Below are 25,762 nucleotides of genomic sequence, written 5' to 3'. Positions count from 1 at the left end.
CCCCCCGAGAAAGATATCGCAATATAATATATAATTAATTTCTTTTTCCGTATGTTGTTTCGAATTAAAAGCAGAATACATCTAAATAAATGTTACAGAAATCATTTTTATTCTTGAAAGTACGATAAAAACTGCAACAAAGTTTACGCAACCGTGCTCGCTCGTCGCATGATACGTTTAAACTGCACATGTTAAAAGTCTGAAGACGAAAATCCCAGAGGCGTAAATATAAAATCCTTTTAAAAATTACACGCAAACCGCAATGAAAAATTTAATGAAAATATACGTACACTTTTTAATGTCGTAACATGCAAATAATTTTTTTATTTCGCAAATAAGCATTTTTCTCTTTTTTCTCGTCTTTTCACAAATTAGATACACTAAATGAAATATGTCACAATTTATCCATAAAATATGCATGTATTTGAAAATTTGAAGGAAAATTTGAAATGAAAAACGATTGAACGATAGATAATCTACGCGCCGTTTAAAAATTCAAACTTATCTTTCGTCACGTGACTCGTGATATTTTTGGGAAGCCAATTTAATGTATTATCACATTATGCGACCAAACTTCCACGTTTGAATTGCGAAACAACAATTATTTTAAAAATAACTGCTCTTCTCTGTTGTGCGCACGTTAAATAACATCGATAATACAAAAACAGCAGAAACTTTAACACGCAAAACGCAAGTAACAGCTAGCGCTCTGAAGTAGCGTGCGGAAAGTGGAATTCGTTCGTTACGAACGTTACGTCGACGATTCCAATAATTCGATAATCACGCTCGCGCTGATCCGAAATTTCACGTTATAACGATCAGCTGATAGTGAATGATACCTTACCTTGGTGTCCCTGGATGTGTGGTAATAGTAAACAAAGGCGAACATCCACGCGCATGACAGGAGCAACGCGATCTTGACATTCCGCCGCATGACTGCTCTAGTTCGTACTTATCTCGCGTCACACGTTTCCGGTCCGCCCGGCCGATGCCTGATGATGCGTCTTCTAGCCGCAAACCGCGAACCTCGTCCTTCTCTCTCTCACGAAACAGAGCACGCACACCCGCGACCGGGAGCGCGGTGCAAATATCACGGAACCCCACTAATCCACACGTCCCGGCAGCCGAAGCCATACTGCCGAGACGTTGAAACGACCCGAAGCTGGCCGAATACGGCGACTATTACCCTCGACGGCAGGTGGCTCGACCGTCGCCATCTGTTGGCGGCATACCGAACTCGCCATTACGCCCACACACTAAAAGGCGCCAAATTTCGGAGAAACCAATAATCGTATAAATTGGAAGAAAAAATCAAATTTAATTTATATCTTAATCTGAAGAGGACGGACGATATAGAATTTTATCCCACATCGACGTGTTTAGAGTACAGATTTTAATATTATTTTTAATTGTATTCATACCTTACTGAAGAAGACTCTGTGAGTCGAAACGTTTATGGAATTATATTATTATTTATTTATTAATTAATTAAATTATCTCTTAAACACCTTGATTTGCTCGTTTTTGGTCGTTATTAAAAATTTTGATTGCTTTGCAAATTGAGCGTTATTACATTGTTTATTTTAATCTTATTCTACTCAAATCGAATTTTAATATTCTTTTTAATATAAAAACAATTACGATCCTAAATAAAAGAATAATTTCTTAACAAGATACCAACTTTGATCTTTTTTTTAGTAAAAATTTACTGATATGTGAATGAAAATCGAATAAATTGAAAAAAAAAGTGAATTGATTTTCAGTCTCATTCACACTGGAACAAAATATTAATATTTTTTTATGTAAAAACAATTAGGCTTTTAAATAAAAAAAATTTGTTAACAAGTACCAACTTTAATCTTTTTCTAATGAAAGTTGATTGATATGTGAATAACCCAAATAAGCACAGAAAAAGAGAAAGAGTCAGAAAAAGAAAAAAGGAACAATATTTGGTCAAGGCAGATCTTGGTGCTTAATAATATTTTAACTGCTCGTCGATTATTTGTCCTAAAACATAATCAAACCAAAGCTAGATTAATATGTCAATATCACAAATTAAATGGACAATATAGAATTAAAACTTTTTCCACACGATTAAAATGCACATACTAATGTATTTGGCTCTGGTGTATTTTGTGTTCAAAGCAGAAAAAAAATTTTTAAATGCAGATTTTTATACCTATTTTTATCTAAATTATATCGACCAATACTATCAATTTATCAAAACATTTACTTCGTGGAAAGACTCCCGGTCGAGGTAATATTTTTCGCAATATATAAGTTTAATTACAGTTTTTTCAGCATATTAACATCTTTGAAATATGATGCCTGATTGACCATCGAAATTATTACAGTGGTTTAATTGTGTTTAGTCCGGAAATATTTCGGTGCACATTTTGTTAGACTACAATTGTATGACATACAATATGTATGTCAAGTACATATATATCATATTTAGTGATTCAGGATTGAATTATTTAACCATTTTAAGATCTAGCTTCGACCATATAGGGCTCTAATTTATCGGTTGTGTCTCTCACATACGTGGTCTAAAAATGATATTAAAAAAATGTAGAATTTTACTCAAGTATGTGTATACTAGATATATACGTACACCAGATTAATTTTTGAATTTATGTACTTTTTATTATTTTTAATAAAGTATATTTATTAGAATAATTTTTGATATAGCAGAAAAAAAGAATAAAAAAAAAATTTTAATGAAATTCGAATTTTAATATAATAAGATAATAGCGCATCATTAATAATCTGTCTATTAGATATGATTGAGTCTATTGAAAAATGAATTAATTATAAATATCGAGAAATAAGGAATTATTTTATCGTTATTTTAGATGGTATATTATTATATTATATTATTATACAGTACTATAATTATGGAAACATGCATATTGTTAAAAAGTTAATGACATTATATTAGAACGTTGGGTTTCTATTACAGTTGTAATATAAAACTAAATAGAAATTTTAATGTAGGAATACATTATTACATAATTATATATATTAATACATATGTATGATTCTTGAAACTATTTATATGATTATGTGAATAATTCGAGTAATTAATATGAATGCTAAAAGTTGAATAAAAGAAACTAAATAAATTCTAATAAATTTATTGTTAGACAAATATTGTACATGATAAATGATATATAAATAATTTTATATATCATAATTGTTTATTAAGAGACATGATTTACTTCTTATATTATATATCTCTTGCTTGGTATATATAATTTATAGCAGTTGTAAACCGATATTGGGTGGATTTCGATAAACCTCTCAAATACGCCCATTCGGAGTTGCAGACACCCGCGATGCCGATCTCACGGATCAGTCTATTATGACCTGTCTTTTCAGTAAAAGTTCCGTGAGAATCCAACAAAATATAACATAATAATATTTGGTTTACTGAGTTTTAAGCTGCTGTTGATATGGCTTTAGCATCGATGTGGTTCCTGTTATTATACCTCAGTTTATGCGACGCATGGATGGATGAGAGGTATATTTCTAATAAAAATATAATACATATATTATCCGCGTCTAATATTAAATTTGCATTTATACAGTATTAAATATCGAATATTCAATTGAAAAAAGTCATACATTTAATATTTTATACAACACAATCGATAAACGTATTCCTTGAAAATATAAGGATCAACAGAATGCATGATAAAAAATACTTATGATATAATACTCGGATATAAGATTGATGTTAAGCTTGATATTAAACTTCTTTAATATTCTATAAACTTTTTTCCTCAATCAGACTCTCATATATAAATAATTTGCGCAAAATTTAGACCTGTTTTGGAGTCTCGAGATGGGCATCTCATAATCTCCAGCGCGAAGGATAGAAACATAACGCTGAAGATAATAGGAGACGGTTACATGAATGTCAATGAGATCAATCTGCTTCACGTAGCCTCAGCGGTAATGAATAAATATTTGTATATGAATGTCCAGCAATTGAGACACAATTAGTTAAACGGATTTTGATACTTTTCAGGCGCAAAATGCGACGCGAGTCATCGACAGGTGGCGGATGGGTTATTTGGCTGAGATGGAAAATTCACTTCACCAACTAACGACTATAGTGACGAGCTCTACAGGTTTACAGAGAAGAGTCGCTTTGCTCGAGAGAAGTATCGACATGAACAATACGATTCGTACAGGAAACAGATCACGTATACCGGTAAGAATGTGCAATATTGAATGAACAGCTTGCGATGACGTATTTTTCTATATCCCAGTACCAAATTACATCAATATGCCAATAAAAAAAAACGTAAGAGTTATTTATGTTTAGAATAAAATAAGAGAGATCGTATAATACTAATATATCTATAAATAGCGCTTCAATAATTTTTATAACGTTATTATTTACTTCTTATTAGTTTATAATTTATCGTTTTAAATAGAAATAAAAAGTTACATTAATCGTGTTGTATCAAAATGAATTAAATATGGAATTAAATGTATTAAGTTGTTCTTTAAATAATATCTTTTTAGAATTTTAATTCATTGGCCAGAAGCAGCAGCATTCGTCGTATCAACGTCCGAGTACGTAATACGTGAATCTATTTATAGTGAATGATATATACGAATAACGATCTGTACAATAAAATTAAAAATGAGTAAAATTTTTTAAGCTTAAAGCATTAGAAGACTCACTGAGAGCTATGCAAACATTACTCCGAGAGAACGAATGTCAAAGTAATCCATGTCAAAATGGTGGTACTTGTGAAGATCTCTATGATGCCTATCAATGTCATTGTCCATCAAACTGGGAGGTATGTAAGCGTAGTACTTTGACGAGAATATTTTGTGAGAATAACTACTATTATTTCAGGGCCCAAATTGTATGACGGACGTTAACGAGTGCGCGAGATTTCTTGGTACGGATCTCGGATGTCAAAACGGAGCAACTTGTCGTAATTTTCCTGGATCTTATCGGTATGCAATATTTTCATTACGTTTCTATTACAGCAAGTAGCAACACGTACTTTCGTTTTATTACTGACATTTTACGAATTTACAACCGATCAAAAATTTTAGGTTTTTTTTTAATTTCAAAAGATGCTTTTTTTAATTTAATTTACAAAGTTATAAAATATTTTTCAAAAATAGTTTCAGTAATTTTAAATTCCAGTCTAAAGTTCCATTAGGTATAAATTTCGATTTTTTAAAATAATCCTAATGAACTTCGCAAGTGGCCTTTATGGTGTGATTTCTCGGATGTGCGGAATATGTCTGTATATAATATTGGTTCGGATATTAGATGCGACTGCTTGCCGGGATGGTTTGGCCTTCATTGCACGCAGAAAACATCGATATGTAATACAGAAAATTCCGAAGCGCTTTGCGGCGAGCACGGTGTATGCGTTGCCAAAAGCAGTTCTTCACTTGGATATATATGCATTTGTGATCAAGTACGTTCTACTTTTTTTTTTTTCTTAAAGTCTAGTCGTAAATTATTCAGCAAATAAGACTTACGCACAACCTGCTTTTGTAACTTATTTATAGCAAAAGTGCTGAATTCATTTCTTTATCGTATCACTCCTTAGGGATGGGAAAGCGATGGTACAAGCCCAGCTTGCACCAAGGATGTAGACGAATGTGCAGCAGCTCATCCACCTTGCTCCGTAAATCCACCGGTACCATGTCGTAATACTCGCGGTTCATTCACTTGCGGTGCATGCCCGCATGGCTATAGCGGTAATGGTTATTATTGCACCGACATTGACGAGTGTCTTATTAACAATGGCGGCTGCAGTACCTCGCCTTATGTGCAATGCATAAACACAATGGTAATATATTACATATTACATAATATGAAGTAAAGTTATGCCCTTATCAGACTAAAGATTGAGATTAAGATTGAGATTGAATTTGACCAATTAAAGCAAAGCTTATTAAACTTGATACTGATTTTCTTTCTTTAGATTGATTAATTTCAATCTCAATCTCAATCTAATACACGCTTTACGATTATATAAAAAAGATGTTATAGTCTTAATAATATCTTATTATTTTTACATCGTAAAAATACATTTTTAATTAAAGATAAATATATGAAGATAAAATATAGTGAATAGAGCAACGCGTTACAATTCGCTGTGTCTTATTTCATTGCAACGATTTTAATTACAGGGTTCTAGAACATGTGGGACTTGTCCTCCAGGATACCGTGGTGACGGCGTGAGTTGCATTTTTGTCGGTGGTTGTGCCATCAACAATGGTGGATGCCATCCATTAGCTACCTGTACCGAGAATCCATCGCTTACAAGTTCTTACGTGCTGTGCCGTTGCCCACCGGATTACGTCGGTAATGGAATGGGACCAAACGGCTGCCAATTAGCTGATGTATCACTTAATACAGCGTGTTCCAGCAACCCCTGCGTTCATGGTACATGCGTGCCAAACGGTGCAAATGGCTTCACTTGCAGATGCAACTCGGGATACTCAGGTATGTGTATTAGGAATGAAAATGAGAGAGACAGGGGGAAATAGATTCGTGAGCCAAGCTGTGTAAATAAATCGTAACGCTCTATTTCTCACACGTGACGAATAATAAGGTATACAATAAATTCGTGCTTGAATGCACAATAATCGTAATATGAATTTTAAATTAAAACTATAGTTTAAATTTATACAAAAGTATTCATTCCGGAATTTTTAATTTATTCTTAATAGGAAAACAGTGAGAGTTATACATACTGAAAGAAAAAAACGCTGCAACTGCCATAATTATAATTTATAATTATTTTCCGTGCCAATTATTTTTCGTTGTACAAATATAAATGTAATTATTATTATTAACATTATAATAGTAATAACTATGGAACTCCTACAAATATTAAACTTCTCTTTCAGTGCATGCGACATATATTTATATCACTGCGTGATATATATTTTTTATTAATTTTTAGGTCCTACATGTAGTTTACCGATCGATCCATGCACGCCAAATCCTTGTCGAAATAGCGGAATTTGCACTGTTTTAAATGGACAAGCAACATGTCAATGTACAACTAGCTTCACAGGAAGCAGGTGTGAAACGCCACGACAAGCGTGCGGCGGTGTATTACGGAATCCCATGGGAACACTTCAGTTTCCCATGGGCGGTAGCACTTACCAGCATGGACTGAGTTGCGCCTGGGTGTTAATAACTGAACCTTCGAAGGTTCTAAACGTCACCTTTACGTCTTTTAATCTTGAGCAGTCCACAGACTGCAAATTTGACTTTCTACAGGTGCGATTTGCATATTTAAAAAAGGCGATTAAAAAATCATATCTTTCATTAAAAGTTTGTGAGAACTATAAATTTTGTAAATTCTTGTAAAACTTTTCTACGTTTATGGTATAATACTTGGATTTTTATAGTCTCTTGTTTTAAAATGTATGCATTTTTTAAATCCATATTAAGGAGTTGTAATATATTTTCTAATGCTGTCTCTAATGCTGTTTAAATTTCTATTTTCTTAAATTTTAAAATATAAGGAATTAAAATATATGAGGAATAATAGAAATAAGAAAATCATTCTCTCTGTAACAAACGTATACACTTTTAGATTCATGATGGCAGAAATGCTGGTAGTCAAATGATCAATAGATTTTGCGGTCACACATTGCCTAATGAAAATGGAACAATTATCTCGTCCCATAATACTCTCTACTTGTGGTTCCATTCGGACAACAGTATATCTCACGACGGATTTACTTTCCGTTGGAAAAGCATCGAGCCTATTTGCGGAGGTGTTTTAGAAAATAATTACGGCACAATTACCTCTCCAGGTTCACCTGGAAGATATCCTCCAAACAGAGATTGTTACTGGTCGATCATGGTCGCTGCCTCAAAAAGGATTCAATTTCATTTTGGTCAGCTGATGCTCGAGCAAAATTGTAACGACTATGTGAAAGTAACTACTTCATGAATTAATTATGATCTATATAAATATTTTATGTTATTATTAAATTTTTTAAATCATAAAATAATTATTAATGTTTTAGTATTCATTATCAATTTTAATTCTATATCTGGTATTATATAGATTACCGGTGCAGAAGAAGAACGTTTAGGACTTTTTTGCAATCACACTCGTCCATCGCCTCTGATTACACCGAGTTCTGAAGCGACTGTTCATTTCCATTCTGACGGTTCTAATCAAGATGCTGGCTTCCAAATTCATTATTCGATAATTGAAGGTATATTACTGATAATGAGACATCTTGTTTATACGGTTTATAAGTGTATCAACTAATCACATTATTTATTTAAAACAACTGGTTTAAAAATTTTATAATTTTATATAAAATGTTATATTTAATATATGTTTCAAATAATTTGCAATATTTAGGTATTCCCGGTTGTGGTGGAATTTACACCAGTGCCACTGGACTAATCAGTTCACCAGGACACTCATCGTCGTATGAACCAAATATGGAATGTGAATGGCAGATACAATTGCCAGCAGGCGAACGAATCCGAGCATCATGGCTGAGATTTGATCTCGAAACTTCCTCCAGTTGTCAGTTTGATTTCGTCGAGGTGATCTTTTCAGCTTTTATTATTCTGATGTTTCACAGAAGAAAAGGAAATTTTAATCTTTGTACCTTTTCAGGTTTACGATGGACCTAACACGCTTTCTCAGTTACTCGGTAGATACTGTGGTTCGGACTTGCCGCCAGCGATTAAGTCAAATTCAAATAGTTTAGTTGTAGTATTCAAATCCGATTGGTCTTACGAAGGGGAAGGTTTTACATTATCGTACGAAACTTTATGCGGCGGCGAATTCAATGCAGATACCGGAATTATCAAATCGCCCTTCTATCCGAATCCTTATCATCACTCAAGAACGTGTATTTACGAAATCATACAACCGACTGACAAAGGAATTGTATTAACTATAGAAGATATGGACATCGAAGGCAGAGATCAGAACTGTTATTACGATTACGTCGAGATTTTCGACGGTGATAATGAAAATGCAACGCAACTCGCCACATTATGCGGCGATGAGGAAAATATGCCCAATACTCCTTACTATTCCACGCACAATTTCATGTACATAAAGTTTACCACCGATAGCAATATCAATGGTCGAGGTTTCAAACTGAATTACACAACAATCAATCGTAGTAAGTAAGATCTCTTTGTTGCAGCAAATTATAAATATAAGGTTTGATGTACTTTGAACGTGATTGATTCATTTTACGCACAGAACAATTAAACTTTTGCGCAAAAATAGAGCTTTATGAATAATAAAATAAGCATTGATGTCATTGTTCTTATTAAGGATGTGGCGGATTGATGAAGGAGCCAAATGGTATGATTCAGCCTCCCCATGAAAACGGAAGTTACTTCGATAACGAGGAGTGTATCTGGACTATTCAAGCACCGCCAGGATATGTAGTACAACTCAACTGGATGTCGTTCAATTTAGAATACCATAGTGATTGCGCCAACGATTATGTCAACATTTATGAAAACTATACCTCGCATGACGAAAACATAATAGCCACGTATGATTACGTTATTAATCTCTTTTATTTTTAACGATTATAAAGATGATATTATAGTACTGCAATTATTTGAATTACTAAAAAGCTATTAATTATACTATTTAATACCTATTATAATTTTATATTTGTTATAATACGTACTGGAATTATCTCCACACACATAATTTAACTCCTTTACTTCAGCTTTTTTAATATATTACAATTATACATTTTAGATATTGTGGTAGCACTAAGCCACCCGAATTAACGACGCAGGATCGTACACTTACCATACTTTTCCACACTGATTTAAGTATTACGAGCGAAGGATTTGTTGCTACATATATTTTCATGGATATGTCGAAGGTCTGCGGTGGTCATTATTCAAAGTCAAACGGCATTATTAGATCGCCAAATTATCCCAATTATTATCCGAATAAAAAGGATTGCGTTTGGATTATTGAAGCGCAAAACCGACACAGAATCATTCTCACGGTCGATCATTTTGAATTAGAAAGACATTCAGCTTGTTCATTTGATTATTTAGAAATTAGGTAAATGATCCTAAATTTAATCATGTTACTTTTTCAAATCGTCATTTTTTTATGTTTCTCATATTTTAGGAATGGTGGATATGACTCAGCGCCTTTAATCGGCAGATTCTGTGGCACAGACATACCTAATGAAATACCGAGTCAAGCGAATCAGATGTATATTAGATTTGTTTCGGATTTCTCGAGATCAATGCAAGGTTTTGAAATACAATGGGATAGCACCACGCAAGGTACAAACATACAGAAAATTCTAATCATGTTCTCTCTATTTTTTCAATTCTTATATTTACATATGTATTTGTCTTTAGGATGTGGTAGCTTAATGAACGCAATAACTGGGGATATTATATCTCCAAATTATCCTGAACCTTATACAGCGAACGCGGATTGCTATTGGAAGATCGCTGTGGCAGCAGGTAGTTTAGTGCAGATTGTAATAGTGGATCTCGATCTTGAACAGCATGAGAAATGCCGATATGACTTTATCGAAATATATGAAGGCATCAGTCATCTCACAAATAGAAGACGTTATTGCGGCGTCACGTATCCAAAGCTTATTCAATCCAAATCCAATCAAATGACCATTCGGTTCCGTAGCGACTATAGCAATGCCGGTCGTGGTTTCCATCTGAAATACGAAACGCGTACGTATTATATGTATTATTAATTCAAAATGTCAATTAACTTTAATATTTACTAGTGTTATCTTTAAAAGTTATAAATTAAAATTATTTTTAAGAATGTGTTATATGTTTTAGCTTAGTAGAGAGATTTTAATTTTTTTTACTTTTAAATATTTATAAATCTCTTTTTTATACATTATTAACATATTACTCTTATTGCATGTTATTATTATTTATTATTACTATTCTTTCTTTTAAATTTGTAATTTTTTGGTCATATTTTGCAAGAATTTGAAAATTAATGTTTATTTTTTAATTTTATTGTATTTACTTATTGTAGAATTATTTTACTGTTGAATTGTTATATTTATGATACAGAATGCCAAAACAAATTACGCGGCTACTACGGTGTGATAGAGTCACCGAATTTCCCTAATAAATATGAACACTCGATAAACTGCAGTTGGATCATTGATGCTCCAATTGGTAACACGATTAATTTGACTTTCTCGCATTTTGATCTCGAGGGAAGAATAGAATCGTCGCATTGCATATATGACTATCTCCAAATCATGGAAGGCGACGATGACACTCCCAACAACGTACTGGGTCAATTCTGTGGGACTATCGATCTTCCAATGAAAATTAATTCAACTCAACATCAAGTGTTCGTAACGTTTGTTACGGACTCCTTTATTGCTTACAATGGTTTCCGGCTTGAATGGAAGGTGCATGGTTGCGGCGGGCATTTGATTAAACCCTATGATAGTTTCACGTCACCTGGATATCCCTCAGCTTATCCTATGAATGTTGACTGCGAATGGCTAATCGAAGTAGATTACATGCACAGTGTCGAGCTCACATTTTACGAAGTAGGTATAATCTAAAAAAGTATTTGCAAAGATTATACAAAAATTAATACAAAAGAAGTGCTAATGTAAAGATGTTACAATGTAAAAATGAAATCTTTTGTTTTTCAGATTAATACTGAGAAGCGCAAAGGCTGTTTCTTTGATAAAGTTCAAATCTATGAGGGTGAAGACGCAGATGCGCCAAAACTGACTGAGCTTTGTTATTCGGAGAAGCCAGTAATATACACTAGTCATGGAAATAAAATGTTCGTCAAGTTTCATTCGGACTCATCATACGCTAGCCGAGGATTTAATGCTAGTTATAGGACAGTTCCCATTGGATGTGGTGGTAAATTCACAACAATCTCTGGCATCATTCATTCAGCTAATTATCCGCAGAATTATCCGCATATTGTGAATTGCGAATGGCTGTTAGAAGTCGACAGCAACCATCTAGTGAATCTCACGTTTCTGGACTTTGATGTTGAGAATAGTAGAAATTGCAGTGACGATTTCGTTAAGGTATGCTATAATTTTTAAATTAAATCGCTTATAAGAATATAATTTCAAGTAATTTTTTAATTAATTCTAACAAATGTTAACAAATGTTAATCTACCTCGTATTTTCGTAGATTTTTGATGGCTCAACGAAAGATGACCGATTATTGGGAACTCATTGCGGCAATCAGCTACCACCGGTCTACGTTTCGAGTAGTAACCAAATGTTAGTAGTCATGCAGAGCGATAGCATAATTTCAGCCAAAGGTTTCAAAGCTCAATATAATAGAGCCTGCGGTGCTCGTATAATTGTGAAGGATCATGGTTTTCTCACACCCGCTACGGGCAATAGCGATATACATGATGAGAACACTAATTGTACATGGACATTGATAGCTGAAAATCCAGGTAATTTAACTTTGTCTTAATTCACATTTCGCCCATAGATGTTTACATTTGTTTTTTTTTTTTTTTTTTTAACAGTTCTGCTTTTTATGTTCTATGCTTTATTGCAGGCGATCATGTAACTATTACTTTTACGCATATGGAGATTGATCCAACTGATGTTACGAGCCGATGGGACACAGGATATCACGAATCAAATCCTTGTTTTTGGCTCTCCCTCCAGGTATTTGAGGGTGAGAGCATAGATGGACCATCTCTAGGAAAATGGTGCAACAACGTCTCACCACCGCCGATTACGAGTACCGGAAATTCACTCACACTGTATTTAACCGTTTTCTACGATTTCATAGGTCACTTTGTCGCTATGTACTCCGTCCTGAATACAGGTACACTGGATTAAAATACATAAAAGGTGCACGTTTATTAAAAAAAAATGTCTTTAATTCCTGTCTGTATCTTTCAGCATGCGGAGGAAACTACACATCCCAACAAGGAATAATTACATCGCCCAGTTATCCAAATAGTTATCCCTTGAACGCAGAATGCGTTTGGATTCTGAATACGTCCCCCGGTAATAGGATTACTCTCATGTTCTCCGAGTTCGATGTCGAGTCGAGCGAAAATTGCGATTTGGACTATGTCGAGGTACGGGAAGACAGTGGAATAGGAAAGCTCATTAGCGTTTCTTGCGGCAAAGATGCCGCGGAAATTACGTCTTCCAGCAAACTATGGATTAAGTTTAAGAGCGATGATTCAGGCACTGCTAAGGGTTTCAAGGCTGAATATAATATTATCGGAGGGAACGAATTGGAAGGACCTACAGGACGCATTACCTCGCCGTTGTATCCATTACCGTATAGACAACCTGCTGCGTTCTCATGGCGTATCACTGTTGAAATGGATTGGCTTGTACGTCTCGTATTCACAGATTTACACATAGAAAACATTGGCCAATATTGTTTCTCGCATATTAATGTAAGTATCTTTATCAAGGATGTTACAAAATGTAAATAACAACCACAATTTAGGGATAAATATAATACAATATTTAATTAGATATATGATGGATATGATAATGAAGCACCAGTTCTATCTGAAATATGCGGCTATACTTTGCCAGAACCAATAGATTCATCCAGCAATGTGATTTATATCACGATGACGTCGGATTTTGTCAGACAGGGACATTGGTTTGATCTCACATGGCTTCAAATATTGAGAAATAGTTCCGAACAGACGACTATCGAGGAGATTAGACGTAAGATTCAATTTCTGTATTCTTAATATTTTGTTGTTATAAAAGATAAGTATATTTAAATAATGCAATTTTTCATGATTAACTCAATATTAATTAACAAAAGCTAATTTGAACGCTATTACATATCCGTTTCGAATTAAATCATTTTTATAATATAAATATATAAATGTGTGACAATATATATCGAATATAGTAAATAACACATAAGTAAATTACGCCAATGTTAAATATATGTATATATACATATGTATACACATGTTTAATTACAATTTATTTTATTTGTCTGCAGTGTCAGAATGCAACAAGGAAATAGCTCTAATGGGTGACCGCAATAGTACATATTCCTTTAGTTCTCCTGGTTGGCCGACTGGCTATGCTGCCAATTTGCATTGCAATTGGGTCTTCACATCGCCACCTGGAACACATTTGGTATTGAGAATAATGACTATGGATTTGGAAGAAACTAGCAATTGCGAGGCGGATTCGGTTTCCGTTTATTCAGGAAATGCATTGACAACGACAACTGGTGCTCATTTGGAAAGTAAATTGTGCTTGGCTAACTCCAGTGCGTCTTTGATCAGCGGGAGCAATCTAATGACTGTAAAATTCGACACGGATGAGTTCGTCAATAAAACTGGTTTCAACGGATATGTATATCGAGGTTGCAAATATTCTATTAGTCTATTAATAAAATCATAATTTTGATTACAAATATGCGTAAACGTTCTCATTGATGTTTGTAGATTGTGGAGGTCAGTTAAGTGGACCCAACGGGGTAATTGAATATGACAATTCTTCTTTCGTAAGGGCGATTCGCACGTGGCACTTTACCTGTGAGTGGACTGTGACAGTGAAACCCGGCAGAACTATCAAAGTTCAGATTGACGAAATGTCAATACAAGAAATGTCTGATCATACATGCGGTGATAATTATTTGCTGGTTAGCACATTATATTATTAGACTTTAGAGTCAATATAAACAAAAGAAGTAACTAAAAAAGAAAAAGAGAGAAAATTTGAAATTAAAAAAGATAATTTATATGTATACAATTTTAGTTAAAAAATGGAGAAGGAATGTTGTCGCCTTTGTTAGGCGCTGGAAAGTATTGTGGTGAAGTATCACCAGCGGAACTAGAAACTACCGGAAATCGTTTTTATATTAAGGCTGCAGGTGTTGGTCTTAATTTTGGCTTTAAGCTCACTTACAGGTGATTTTTGCATAATACAATTTTTTAAATTGACATTTCTTTAACTTGATGAAACATTAATTTATTTTCTATATTTTAGAGAAGTAAGCATGAGCTGTGGCGGCGAGTTTATCTTGACAAACAGACAGAAGAAATGGGAGATAACATCGCCCAATTATCCAAACATCCCTCCAACTTATAGCGAATGTATTTGGAAAGCTACTGCTCCAGCTGGTGAAAGGCTCACTATCCATTTCTTGGATAGATTTGATTTGAGTCATTCCGAGAAGTAAGATATGATCATTGCAGAAAAATAAAACAAATTACTAGAAAAAATATTAAAAATATATTTTAGTTTACTATAAAATATCGTTTCTACCATAACAATTTCTATTTAGTTGCGATAGAGAATACGTTGAAGTAAGGGACGGTGGAACCGATGGTTCGCAACTCATGGGAACATTTTGTAAAGACGTAGCACCCAGTAGTATGAGTACTAATGGCAACATGATATATGTCCACTTCTATACAGATGTACCAGAACCTAAGAATGGTTTCAAAGCTGTAATTACTTTAGGAGGTAAGTAAAATGAATGTATTTTATATAAGTTTATTTTAATATTAAAACTGATTATAAACAATTGACTTTTGTTAAATAAAAAAATAGATATTTATATTATATAATAATAATAATTGTATATTAAGAATACAAACATTTTATAACGTATACACATTTGTACAGAGGTTTGTGGTGGAATTTTGCGTACTACCAAAGGCAGCATTAAATCTCCGAATTATCCTCATTCGTATCCTACAAACATAAACTGCACGTGGTTGATAGTAGCGCCGACGGATCATAACTTGAAATTAGAATTCCGCGATATACAGCTTCCTGGCTTACGTTCATGCCTGTTGACTGATAACGTTAAAATTGGGGAAAAGCTTGTGGAAAATAATACCAGTAAGTATAATGACTGGCAACGATTGATTAGATTTGGATATAGGCTTTTCCATTATTACGACACGTGACTGAATGAAAACATTTTTCCACAGTTTCAATAATTGGTTCTTATTGCGGTCTTTATAAACCGGACGTAATAGAAACATCGTCAAACGAAGTGTATGTGTACTTCCAGAGCAATAACTTAACGTTTGTTAGTTATAAAGGCTTCAATTTAAACTTCACTGCTAGCCAAGAAAGTTAGTAAAACTACATATTAAACTGTATATTTAAATATGTCTTATTGCGTATCATAAATTTTAATTTACACGTTATTTATACAGTTTTGAATTATATATATATATATATATATATATACTAAAAATATTTTAATCATATATTATCTATTTGTATAGCATGCGGTGGTTCAATAACCGCATTAAATGGAATAATTAAATCTCCTGGATATCCTAATCCACGCACAAGACCAAGGTAAATTTTCTTTTAAACAAAATTTTTAAACAATTAACAAAATATTTTATTTATTGAATATTTATATGTATTATAAAAAATAACGTATCATTAATGTATTTAAGCTATTTTATTTGATATAAAAATTATAAATAAATTAATTATTTAAGTGAGCATAATAATAATACATACATTTTTTGTATATTTAAAATTGGAGCGATATTTATATAATCTTTATCTAAATATATTGATGATATTTAGATAAAGATTATATGAATTAATGATACCGTAGGTATTGCGATTGGCGAATTACATTACCGATGGGTTATCAAATTGTGGTGAATATTATGGATATAGATGTTGTTAACGATCCTGGACCGTCACACGTGGGATATGCACTCACGGTAAATGCTACGTCAATAAGATATAAATAATATTTATTCCGGCAAAGGAATAATATAATTCTCATAGTGAAATTCTCCTTTTCTGCAGTTTTATAACGATTTTCGCTTTAAATCGAGGATTAGAATCTTAGGACAAGGGAGAACTAATACAGAGGAGATAAGAAGTTCCAGTAATACCATGATTATCAGTTATTGGTCCTCCGCCGGACATCGAGGTTTTAAGCTTCGATATAGGGCTGAGGCTCCGGCTCGTAAGTTTCAAAAGCTACTATCGTCATTTCCATATATTCATAATGTACTTTGTGTGACAATGCAAAAGAAATTTTCAAACTATTGTATATTTAACTTAGTATATCAACTTTTGTTTACTTAGGCATATACAAAACGTGTGTAATGAAAAATAATTTTAACTAATTTTTACCGTAGCTTGTGGTGGAAGTCTGAGAGCAATTGCAGGCAATATAACAGGTCCTACAAGTCCACCTTTTAATCAATCTTCATATGTTTGCAACTGGAAATTGGAACCACCCGAATATATGATCAATTCTGTTGCGGATAGTCGCTTGACATTGACAATAAAAGTTACCGGTATTTTGGGCGGACCTGAGCATTTTCAAATTATTAGAAGAATCTGCAATTATCCTCAATATATTGAAGTTCATGGTAAAATAAAAAACACTAATATAACTCGATATTCTCGCTCATTGAACAATTATTAGAAACAATACATAAAAGTCAATTAATATTTATTATAAATCGTGGGTAAATAAGATATTAACATTAAAATTGCGTAGGTATTGGAACGATTTGTGGAAATATAACAGAACCCAGATATTTGAGAAGTCCAAAATTAATTAATGAATTGACGGTAATGTGTGTTCTTAATATTTACCTTATCACTTATATAATATATAGATACATATAAATAAATAGTTTCAAGAATTTCTACATAAATTAAAGTTATTTGCATTTAGTATTAAATGTAAAAAAATAATTTTATTATTTCAACTTTTAGATAATGAATGGTACTTATGGAAAACGTATGGATTTCAATTTACAATATCAATGGCAACCTTGTGGCGGTGTTTTGAGAGAATCAGAATACACCATTAGATCACCAATGAATATGTCCTATCCGATAAATTGCGTTTGGCACGTAGATTATCCTGAAGGAGAAACAATCAAACTCTCTTTCAAAAAACTTGAGCTTGAAAGTAACTGTAACAGAAATTACCTTATTATCAAGTAAGATACTTTTTGCTCGAACTGGAAGTTGTGAAATTTACACAAAAATATTATTAAGCACCAAGACCCGCTTTGACTGGTCTTCTTCATTCATTTGTGTTGAAGATATTTTATATTATATATCAAATAATTTTTTATTTAATGTACATTTATCGCTCATAATCAGGAATGGCGGAGCGACGGCACCGCAGATCGCAAAGTATTGCCTTCATACAACAAGTGAACTTCAAAAATATAACATTAACAGTATATCGAATCAGCTATGGATAGAATATTTTGCATCTGAGGGTACAGGCAGCTTCGAGTTTGATGTAAAGGTCGCCAGTACAGGCTGCGGTGGAGCTTTACGTGGTCGCAGTCGCGAAATCGCATCTCCGGAGTAATTACCGTTTTCTTAAGACAACAAAAGCTATGATAACACAGTTTAAAAAAAAAGATGATTTAATAATACTTCTGCAATTTCAGATTCCCCAAACAATATCCAAACAACGGTGAATGTACGTGGGAGATAATAGGTGAAAATGGCTATCACATAGGTTTAACTTTCGTCGATCGGTTCAGCCTGGAAACTAGTCCTAATTGCGAGAAAGATTATGTCCAGGTCTGATTATTATTATTATACGTATGATAAACAAATATTTATTAATATTACTTTAATTCTCTTGATCGCTTTGCAATTTATTTCATTCGCTACAATAATATTCTCGTAATGACATGAAAAATGTGAATATAGAGAACGTTATAATTAAAGAAGTAATAATAATAATAACTCTACAGGTATTTGATTGGATCGGAGAAGAAGGAAGCTATAACAATGGTGAATGGAAGAGTCTTGGAAAAGTTTGCGGCAGGAATACACCTGCGCCCTTTAATTCGACATCAAATCGCATGAAGGTGATTTTCCATTCGAACGAGGCAGTACAATCGGACGGTTTTCATGCCATCTGGAATGAGAATTGCGGCGGTGTTTTTGAAGCAACCGAGAAAGTTAATATCATTCAATCACCGTCGTATCCAAACTTCTATCCATCTAGCATTTTCTGTAATTACACCATTGTTGCGCCAAATGATGACATTGTCGTCGAGTTTACTGATTTCCAGCTCGAACGCGGTAAGTTTTAATAGTCATCACTATCTCTCCAGATCCTGTGAAATACTATAGCATCCTTTTTATGACTATTATATCTCCATGGAACTTTTAAAAGTTTTAATATCCTCTGTATATTATATACAGGACGTACACGATAAACCTCCGTTACTTCTAAATAATGAGAAATAAAAATGAACATGTATATATATATACTTTTAATTTTTTTAATGTCATAAACAACTAGAAAAGTTTGTTTACAAAAAATTGTCAAACTCCCACATGTTATCAAACTCTCATGAGCCCCTTTAGTGGCAAGAATATCATGTATTCGGTATTTCACTTCACGCCGGGGCCTGTATTCTGTAACTCGTTATGCAGTTCATAATGACAGTTGCGCAGCTTTTTTACCATATAAAATATCTGCGCGGCTGTCGTTATAACCACATAAGGCTAAGTTCACAATCTTGTTTTAAGAAGCCTTAAGTCATAAGTCGAAAGAGATTAAGTGACAATAATTTCTGTCTTTAAACTGATTTGTGCTTTAGTCTTTAGGCTTTAAACGTTTAAGACTTAAGCAAAACTCAATTCTTACGGCCTAAAAGCACAAGTTCTGTGACCGATATATCGTCACTTACAACTTAAAGCTTACGGCTTACGGCCTCTTAAAACAAGGTTGTGGACCTAGCCTAACGATTGCATAACGAGTTATAGAATAGTTCCACTGCAGGTGCACTGCAGCATGTCGTTAGTCATTGTGACAATAGCGACCACAATTCGATTGCATAAAGCATATTCATGTTTGGCACTTTGGTGGAGAAAACTATGTCTTTGATATACCTCTAGAGAAAGAAATTCAAAGGGGGAATATCAGGGGAATCAGTGGCCAGAGAATGGAACTCTTTATCCAAATACAAACTTGTTGAATGTATACGGCACCAAACAAAAAGAACTTATCATATCTACGTTACCTGATTTTTAAGGCAATATTAAAACCCCGGAGATTTAGTGTACATTCTTCAAGCATAATGTAATGCCAGATTTTTTCATGAAACTATGACAATATATGTTCGTGACGTAAATGAATTTTACTACCTCTAGAGCTTTAAAATAAAGAATTTGATGAAAGTTACAAAATTAAGAAGAATTATTTTTAATAGCTCGTGGAGATTGTCGTTTTGACAATGTCACTACTATATCGGAAAGTACGTATATGCATATGATAGAGGAAGTAGGAACTTATTGCGGTAACAGCAAACCACCACTTTTAAGATCCATGTCACGAATAGGGATTATCTTCGTGACGGATAAATATGTGCAGCGGAGCGGTTTTCAGTTTAAATATTTCCTCAATAGTAAGTATCTCTGAAGTTTCTTGTATATCAATGACAATTATGAAAATTAAAATATAAACAATAATGTAATTGTTAGAAAATATGATCAAAAATACAGATTTGATATATCGAGAAAAATTATAAGATAATTAGAGAAAAAAATGAAGAAATATAATGAATCCGTTGTAACTAACAGGATGTGGTGGTATTATCACAAAGCCCACCGAGCTTAAGCCTTTGATGCATGGAGAAGAATACTTTGGACGTATGAATTGCACTTGGGTCATTAAAGCGCCGCAAGGCAAGAGTGTACTTGTGCGCTTCGAGAAGTTCATTCTGGAGTTCAGCACAAAGTAAGCTTTTCACAAATCCATGTCAGCGAGTTTCTATTAAAAATGTTATTAAACTTTTATCATCAATTTGTAGTTGTTATTTCGATAACGTTGCTGTTTACGAAGGTGATTTTGTTAATCCGTACAAACGAACTGCTCTGGTTTGCGGTAACTTGACTGGTAATTTACCAACATTTAAATCCGAGTCTAATTCCATGGTCGTTAACTTTAATGCCGACAGTTCGAGGCATTTCGGAGGTTTTACAGCCAAGGTACAAAGTCTGTTATATTAAATGTCATTCCGAAATTATTTGATTTAATAATAACTGCAACCTTTTCGTATAATTATCTGCTGTTTCTTTTGCAATCCACTTTATTGACATATTTTCAATTAATTTAAAAATTATAGATATAATTATAACTATAATAATAATAATGAGTTACTTTAGGTGCTATTCACGACAAGTCCAGCTAGCGGTTGCGGAGGGTTAATCAATTTAACTTCGATTCAATCTAAATCGTTCAGAACTCAACAGGAGGCAACTTATCAACCATTCGAAGAATGCCATTGGACTGTAGTGACATCTCCAGCCAAAAGTATATCGTTTACAATTAATAGCATAGATATCAAGAACTCAATTAATAATATTACTCAACGTGATAAATGCAGCGGTGATTATCTCGAGGTAAATATTTGTGTCTACGTCTGATACGTACTTTTAGAAATACTGATAATAAGATTGCATTGTACTTTAATGTTTGTTTACTTTTTCCCTGTAACATCATATATGTAAGGTACAATACAAGTATCTGATTTTAATATATATATATATATATATATATAATATTGCAAGAAAAAAGAAGATGCAGAAAATATAAAATATTAGTTAAATAAAATTATCAGAGATGATTATATTAACATACATATATATTATAAGAATAACATGCGTTTTATTGTTCTCAGGTTCGAGATGGTGGTGGACTTTATGCCGATCTTATTGGTCAATTTTGCGGTAATTCAGTGCCATCTCCCATGATATCTACTTTAAACAAATTGTGGATTAGATTTTATACTGACGGGGTTACTGAAGGTGCTGGTGCAACAGCTACATTGAATAGTATTGATTGTAAGGAATTTTATACTCACTTCATCAATTGTCCTAACATCACCATATTGTATAAAACGAAATGTATCCGAATGCATCTTTTTTTACGATAAATTATATTTGTATATCTACAAATTTATGTCTCTTTTTTATTAAAATTTTTGTTAAATACTTTTAACAAATTTAAAACATAAATGTTACAAAGATAAAACTTTCTTGAATTTTTTTTTATTTAAATTTTACTTTATCAATGTACTTTCTTTGATGACTTTTCTTATGTGATTTTCTTGCAGCATTGTGCAGCTTAAGTACTCGATTAGTAAACGAAACAATTCATGTACTTACTTCGCCGGATTATCCAAATACGCATTTAGCTGGAACACTATGTCGTTGGACCTTGCAATTTTCCGATAAATACAGTGATAGTATGCGAATCCGATTTATAGATTTTGATTTGGCGGATTCTGACAAATGTGAAGATGAGTATTTAGAAATTACTGAAAAAAAGGTAAATACTGGTATAAATACTATTTATTATTAATATTATATTAAAATATAATTATTCTAATGGCTGATAAAAATAATAACGTTTTAAAAATATAATTACTCTTAATAGTCAAAAATAAATTTTTCTAATAATAAAAAAATTAAATTATTATCTTTTTTTTTATAACAAACAGAAATATATAAATGAAGGATTCGGGACAAACTTTATTTATAGTGGCGAAAGAAGCCACCCAATTACCGTCGAAATGGTAAGTTTTCTACATTAGGAACTGTGTTTCATTTTGCTAGTAATTCACAATTATATTACATACATAAAATATTTTATTTTATTTTATCTTTTAGGGAAGCCGGTTACCTTTCGCCTCATACAGATATTGTGGCAGCGAATTACCACACGATTATTACAGGTACTTAACTCTATTAGTTGATTACGATGATTTTTAAGAATAGAATTTTAAATTGTAAACGTTCTCTCTTACAGTTACAGCGACAAAGTCAAAATAACATTTAGATCAATGTCCAACGACCACAAAGGCTTTAAGCTGGAATATAGTACAGCGAATTGCGATCGAAATTACACGAACGAGCAGGGACGAATCCTTCATAATGGATTTACAAGCTGCTGGATCACAGTCACCGTTCCAGCAAATCGTACCATTTCTTTGTACTTCAATCATTTCAGCATTTACGACCCAGACCAGTGCACGCGCAACGCGCTGCAAGTACGTTCCTTTGCGCTTGCTAAGGAAATCGCGTTTGAGAGGACACAGAAATTATTCGATTTATTTTGAAAACCCGAGTGACGTAAAACGCGTTTTGATACGCGTTATAAGTTCGAGTTTCTAAATAAATTTATATGTCTCACAGGTACACGAGGGTGACTCAAGTGGACCGCTTATAACGACGCTGTGCAGCACGGCGATGCCAAGCCCGATTTTCAGCACTGGCAACAAACTCACTTTACACTCCTGGACCGAGAGCGCCAGCTCTTATCAAAGTTATGACATCATTTACACGACCACGGATGCAGGTAGGACGCGTTCGCGGCAGCGTGCACAAGTCCTCTCTCATTGCATCCGATTAATGTACGCTACCAGATGCGGAGAAATTATAACGCGCGGGAGATGATTTACGACACTGTGGCGCCTCGAGATACGCGCTATGTGAAATGTTGCGGTTTATTTTCGCGGGAACCGCACGGAAATCCGATTGCGATCTCGCGGCATTGCTTCAGACACCGTGCGAGTTATATTATTAACGAAATGTACACGCAGATCGGCCCCAGTGTCGTTTTCATATAAAATATCTCAAAATCAAAATTGCGCAGGTCAAGGTTGCGGCGGTCGTATATTCAATTACGGTGGCAGATTCACCTCGCCATTGTATCCCCGTACGTATCGCAACAATACCGTGTGCACTTGGGACGTGAGCGTACCGCAAGGCTTTAATATCATTCTTCAATTCCTTGTCTTCGACATCGGCACGAAGAAGAGCTGCAGCAACAATAATCTCAAAGTTTATGATGTCGTCCCCAGTGGAGAACTTTTACATAGCACGTATTGCGGCGGAGTAAGTGATTTCGTAAAATAATACATTCTTAAATATCGCTATCGATAGATTCTACAATTGAAAGAACTGATTAGAGAATTTTTGTGAGAATTTGTTCTGTATAGTAACTACGTTTTTAATTTTTCTTTAAGGATGTATCTGAGTTATTTCAAAAATAGTACCAAATTGATGAAATTTCGGGAAACTCTTCCTTTGTTATCTGTAATATATAATACTAAAAAAAATTTCAAGTGTAGGTTCACTAAACCGTTAGAGAGTAATTATTATTTTAATTATGATGATTATAAAAATTTAATACTGGTGCTGGTCAATTAATAACTTATTTTAAGTTATTAATTAAATTAAAAATATTATTAATAGTATTTTTAATACTGAAAATAAGTGATTAATTGGCCAGTATTAAAGTTCTATAAGAGTTATAAGAGACGTTTTCTTACGGGAAACGCAACTTTGTCGAATGTAATTAGTAATAAAAGTATTGAAGAAATAGTATCAAAAATTTAATTTTTTTTTATACGTATAGATCCTAAATTACTGGAACTTTTTGCAAAATTAGATTAATTTTCACAACACGGTTTCAGAGAAATTATTATTCATAACAATTTTGCGATATGTATGTATGGCTCAATACGGCTCATCTGCCATATTCTGCCATAACAATATATTTATATTGTTTAAATAATGCATATTTATCTTTTTTAATTATATTCCAATTACTTTTTCCATTTTGCACTGGTAAATAATGTTTTGTTACAGAAAGTTGAAAAATGACAAATAAAGTTAATAAAATATTGAAAAAGTGAAAAATAACTTTTTAAAAATAAATATATTGTATTATCTACTATTTATATAAGTTATCACTAAATTTACTACACGTTTGGCGCAGTTATGCAAATATTTCGAATTTGGGGTACTTTTGTCAACGATTGTATCTCACAATCAGATACATCCTTAAATTATATTTCAAATGTTTCTTAAAATCTCATTTTCATAAAATATATAATTAAACATATTTTTTTACAATGCATTTAGTTACATAATAATTAAACATATTTTAATTATACAAGTATAATTAAAGATATTTTTTATACAGGATGATCCAGCGAGACTCGAGGCTAATACCAATCGAGTTCTCGTTAAATATACTTCGACAGTGAATAATATTGGATCGGGATGGGTAATTGTATTCATGGCACAATCAACTGGTAAGAATAAACGATCTCCTTTGCACGATGAGATATTTAAATTCTTTTATGGAAACTACAAATCACATAGATGTGAGGTAAAAGGTAATAATTACGAATTACGTTTTCAGTGCATCCCATCGACGTAATAGAAAATTTATAAGGGAGACATCAAGACTGCAAAAAGTAATGTTTTTAAATACAAAATTTATGTGTCATTTACGATAGACATATGAAATAAATTCGCTTGCTATAGAAAGCGTTATGTTCGAAATCTTCGTAATAAGATATGTTATCATTAATATATAAATATTTATTCAAAACTTTCGTAATAACATTATTAAAATGTGAACATTATTATATTATTATCATTAATATATGAATTATTATTCTGATGCTGTACAATATTCGTCATCCATAGATCGCATATCTGGATGTGCCTTTCCTTGTAAAAAGAGACAGTAAATGACAGGTTGTATGTATCTTTTATCCTTCGTTGTACCAAATATACGACGAATGAGTTTGAAACGATGATACGAGACATGTTCAACAGTTTCAAATGTATCATGCAACGTCATTTTAATCTATAGGTTATAAATCAATAAATTTTGCAAAAATGATAAGATAATGTGATATTTATTGAAGGAAAAATGGCAATCTTTCCTTTCATTTGTAAGTA

The 25,762-nt window shown here is 33.0% G+C and overlaps 2 protein-coding genes across 3 annotated transcripts in view; one reads left to right on the top strand and one right to left on the bottom strand.

Annotated features, from left to right (window-relative positions):
* Positions 1-1,116, bottom strand: part of Pgant2 (polypeptide N-acetylgalactosaminyltransferase 2) — a 213,740-nt gene extending 212,624 nt beyond the window's left edge. For both annotated transcript variants that reach the window (XM_018445945.1, XM_018445946.1), the window contains exon 1: positions 845-1,116. In XM_018445945.1, coding sequence (XP_018301447.1) covers positions 845-934 — 90 coding nt within the window. In that variant the 5' untranslated portion in view covers positions 935-1,116. The remainder of the gene's footprint in view (positions 1-844) is intronic.
* A 2,307-nt stretch (positions 1,117-3,423) lies between these two features.
* On the top strand, positions 3,424-25,246 carry Cubn (Cubilin). Its single transcript, XM_018445939.1, has 53 exons — positions 3,424-3,523; positions 3,828-3,957; positions 4,034-4,219; positions 4,537-4,587; positions 4,677-4,817; positions 4,877-4,980; positions 5,306-5,456; positions 5,592-5,834; positions 6,178-6,493; positions 6,957-7,279; positions 7,599-7,946; positions 8,079-8,232; positions 8,385-8,575; positions 8,649-9,165; positions 9,324-9,549; positions 9,765-10,082; positions 10,152-10,312; positions 10,391-10,726; positions 11,084-11,577; positions 11,686-12,078; positions 12,189-12,462; positions 12,570-12,845; positions 12,923-13,434; positions 13,516-13,717; positions 14,007-14,378; positions 14,461-14,657; positions 14,774-14,925; positions 15,005-15,193; positions 15,303-15,484; positions 15,647-15,865; positions 15,958-16,104; positions 16,261-16,336; positions 16,608-16,719; positions 16,808-16,970; positions 17,146-17,382; positions 17,514-17,587; positions 17,735-17,964; positions 18,131-18,343; positions 18,430-18,565; positions 18,742-19,075; positions 20,212-20,406; positions 20,582-20,738; positions 20,812-20,989; positions 21,167-21,403; positions 21,682-21,844; positions 22,117-22,331; positions 22,504-22,578; positions 22,673-22,737; positions 22,812-23,052; positions 23,198-23,360; positions 23,658-23,899; positions 24,993-25,104; positions 25,215-25,246. The coding sequence occupies exons 1-53, from the start codon at positions 3,456-3,458 to the stop codon at positions 25,244-25,246; spliced, it is 11,223 nt and encodes a 3,740-aa protein (XP_018301441.1). The 5' UTR covers positions 3,424-3,455.
* The last annotated feature ends 516 nt before the right edge of the window (positions 25,247-25,762 follow it).

The sequence above is a fragment of the Mycetomoellerius zeteki genome, unplaced genomic scaffold, assembly GCF_001594055.1.
Source record: "Mycetomoellerius zeteki isolate Tzet28-1 unplaced genomic scaffold, Tzet1.0 scaffold169, whole genome shotgun sequence".
Classification (NCBI taxonomy): Eukaryota; Metazoa; Arthropoda; class Insecta; order Hymenoptera; family Formicidae; genus Mycetomoellerius; species Mycetomoellerius zeteki.
Note: the sequence above shows the minus strand (reverse complement) of the source record. Positions and strands in the feature narration are given on the sequence as shown.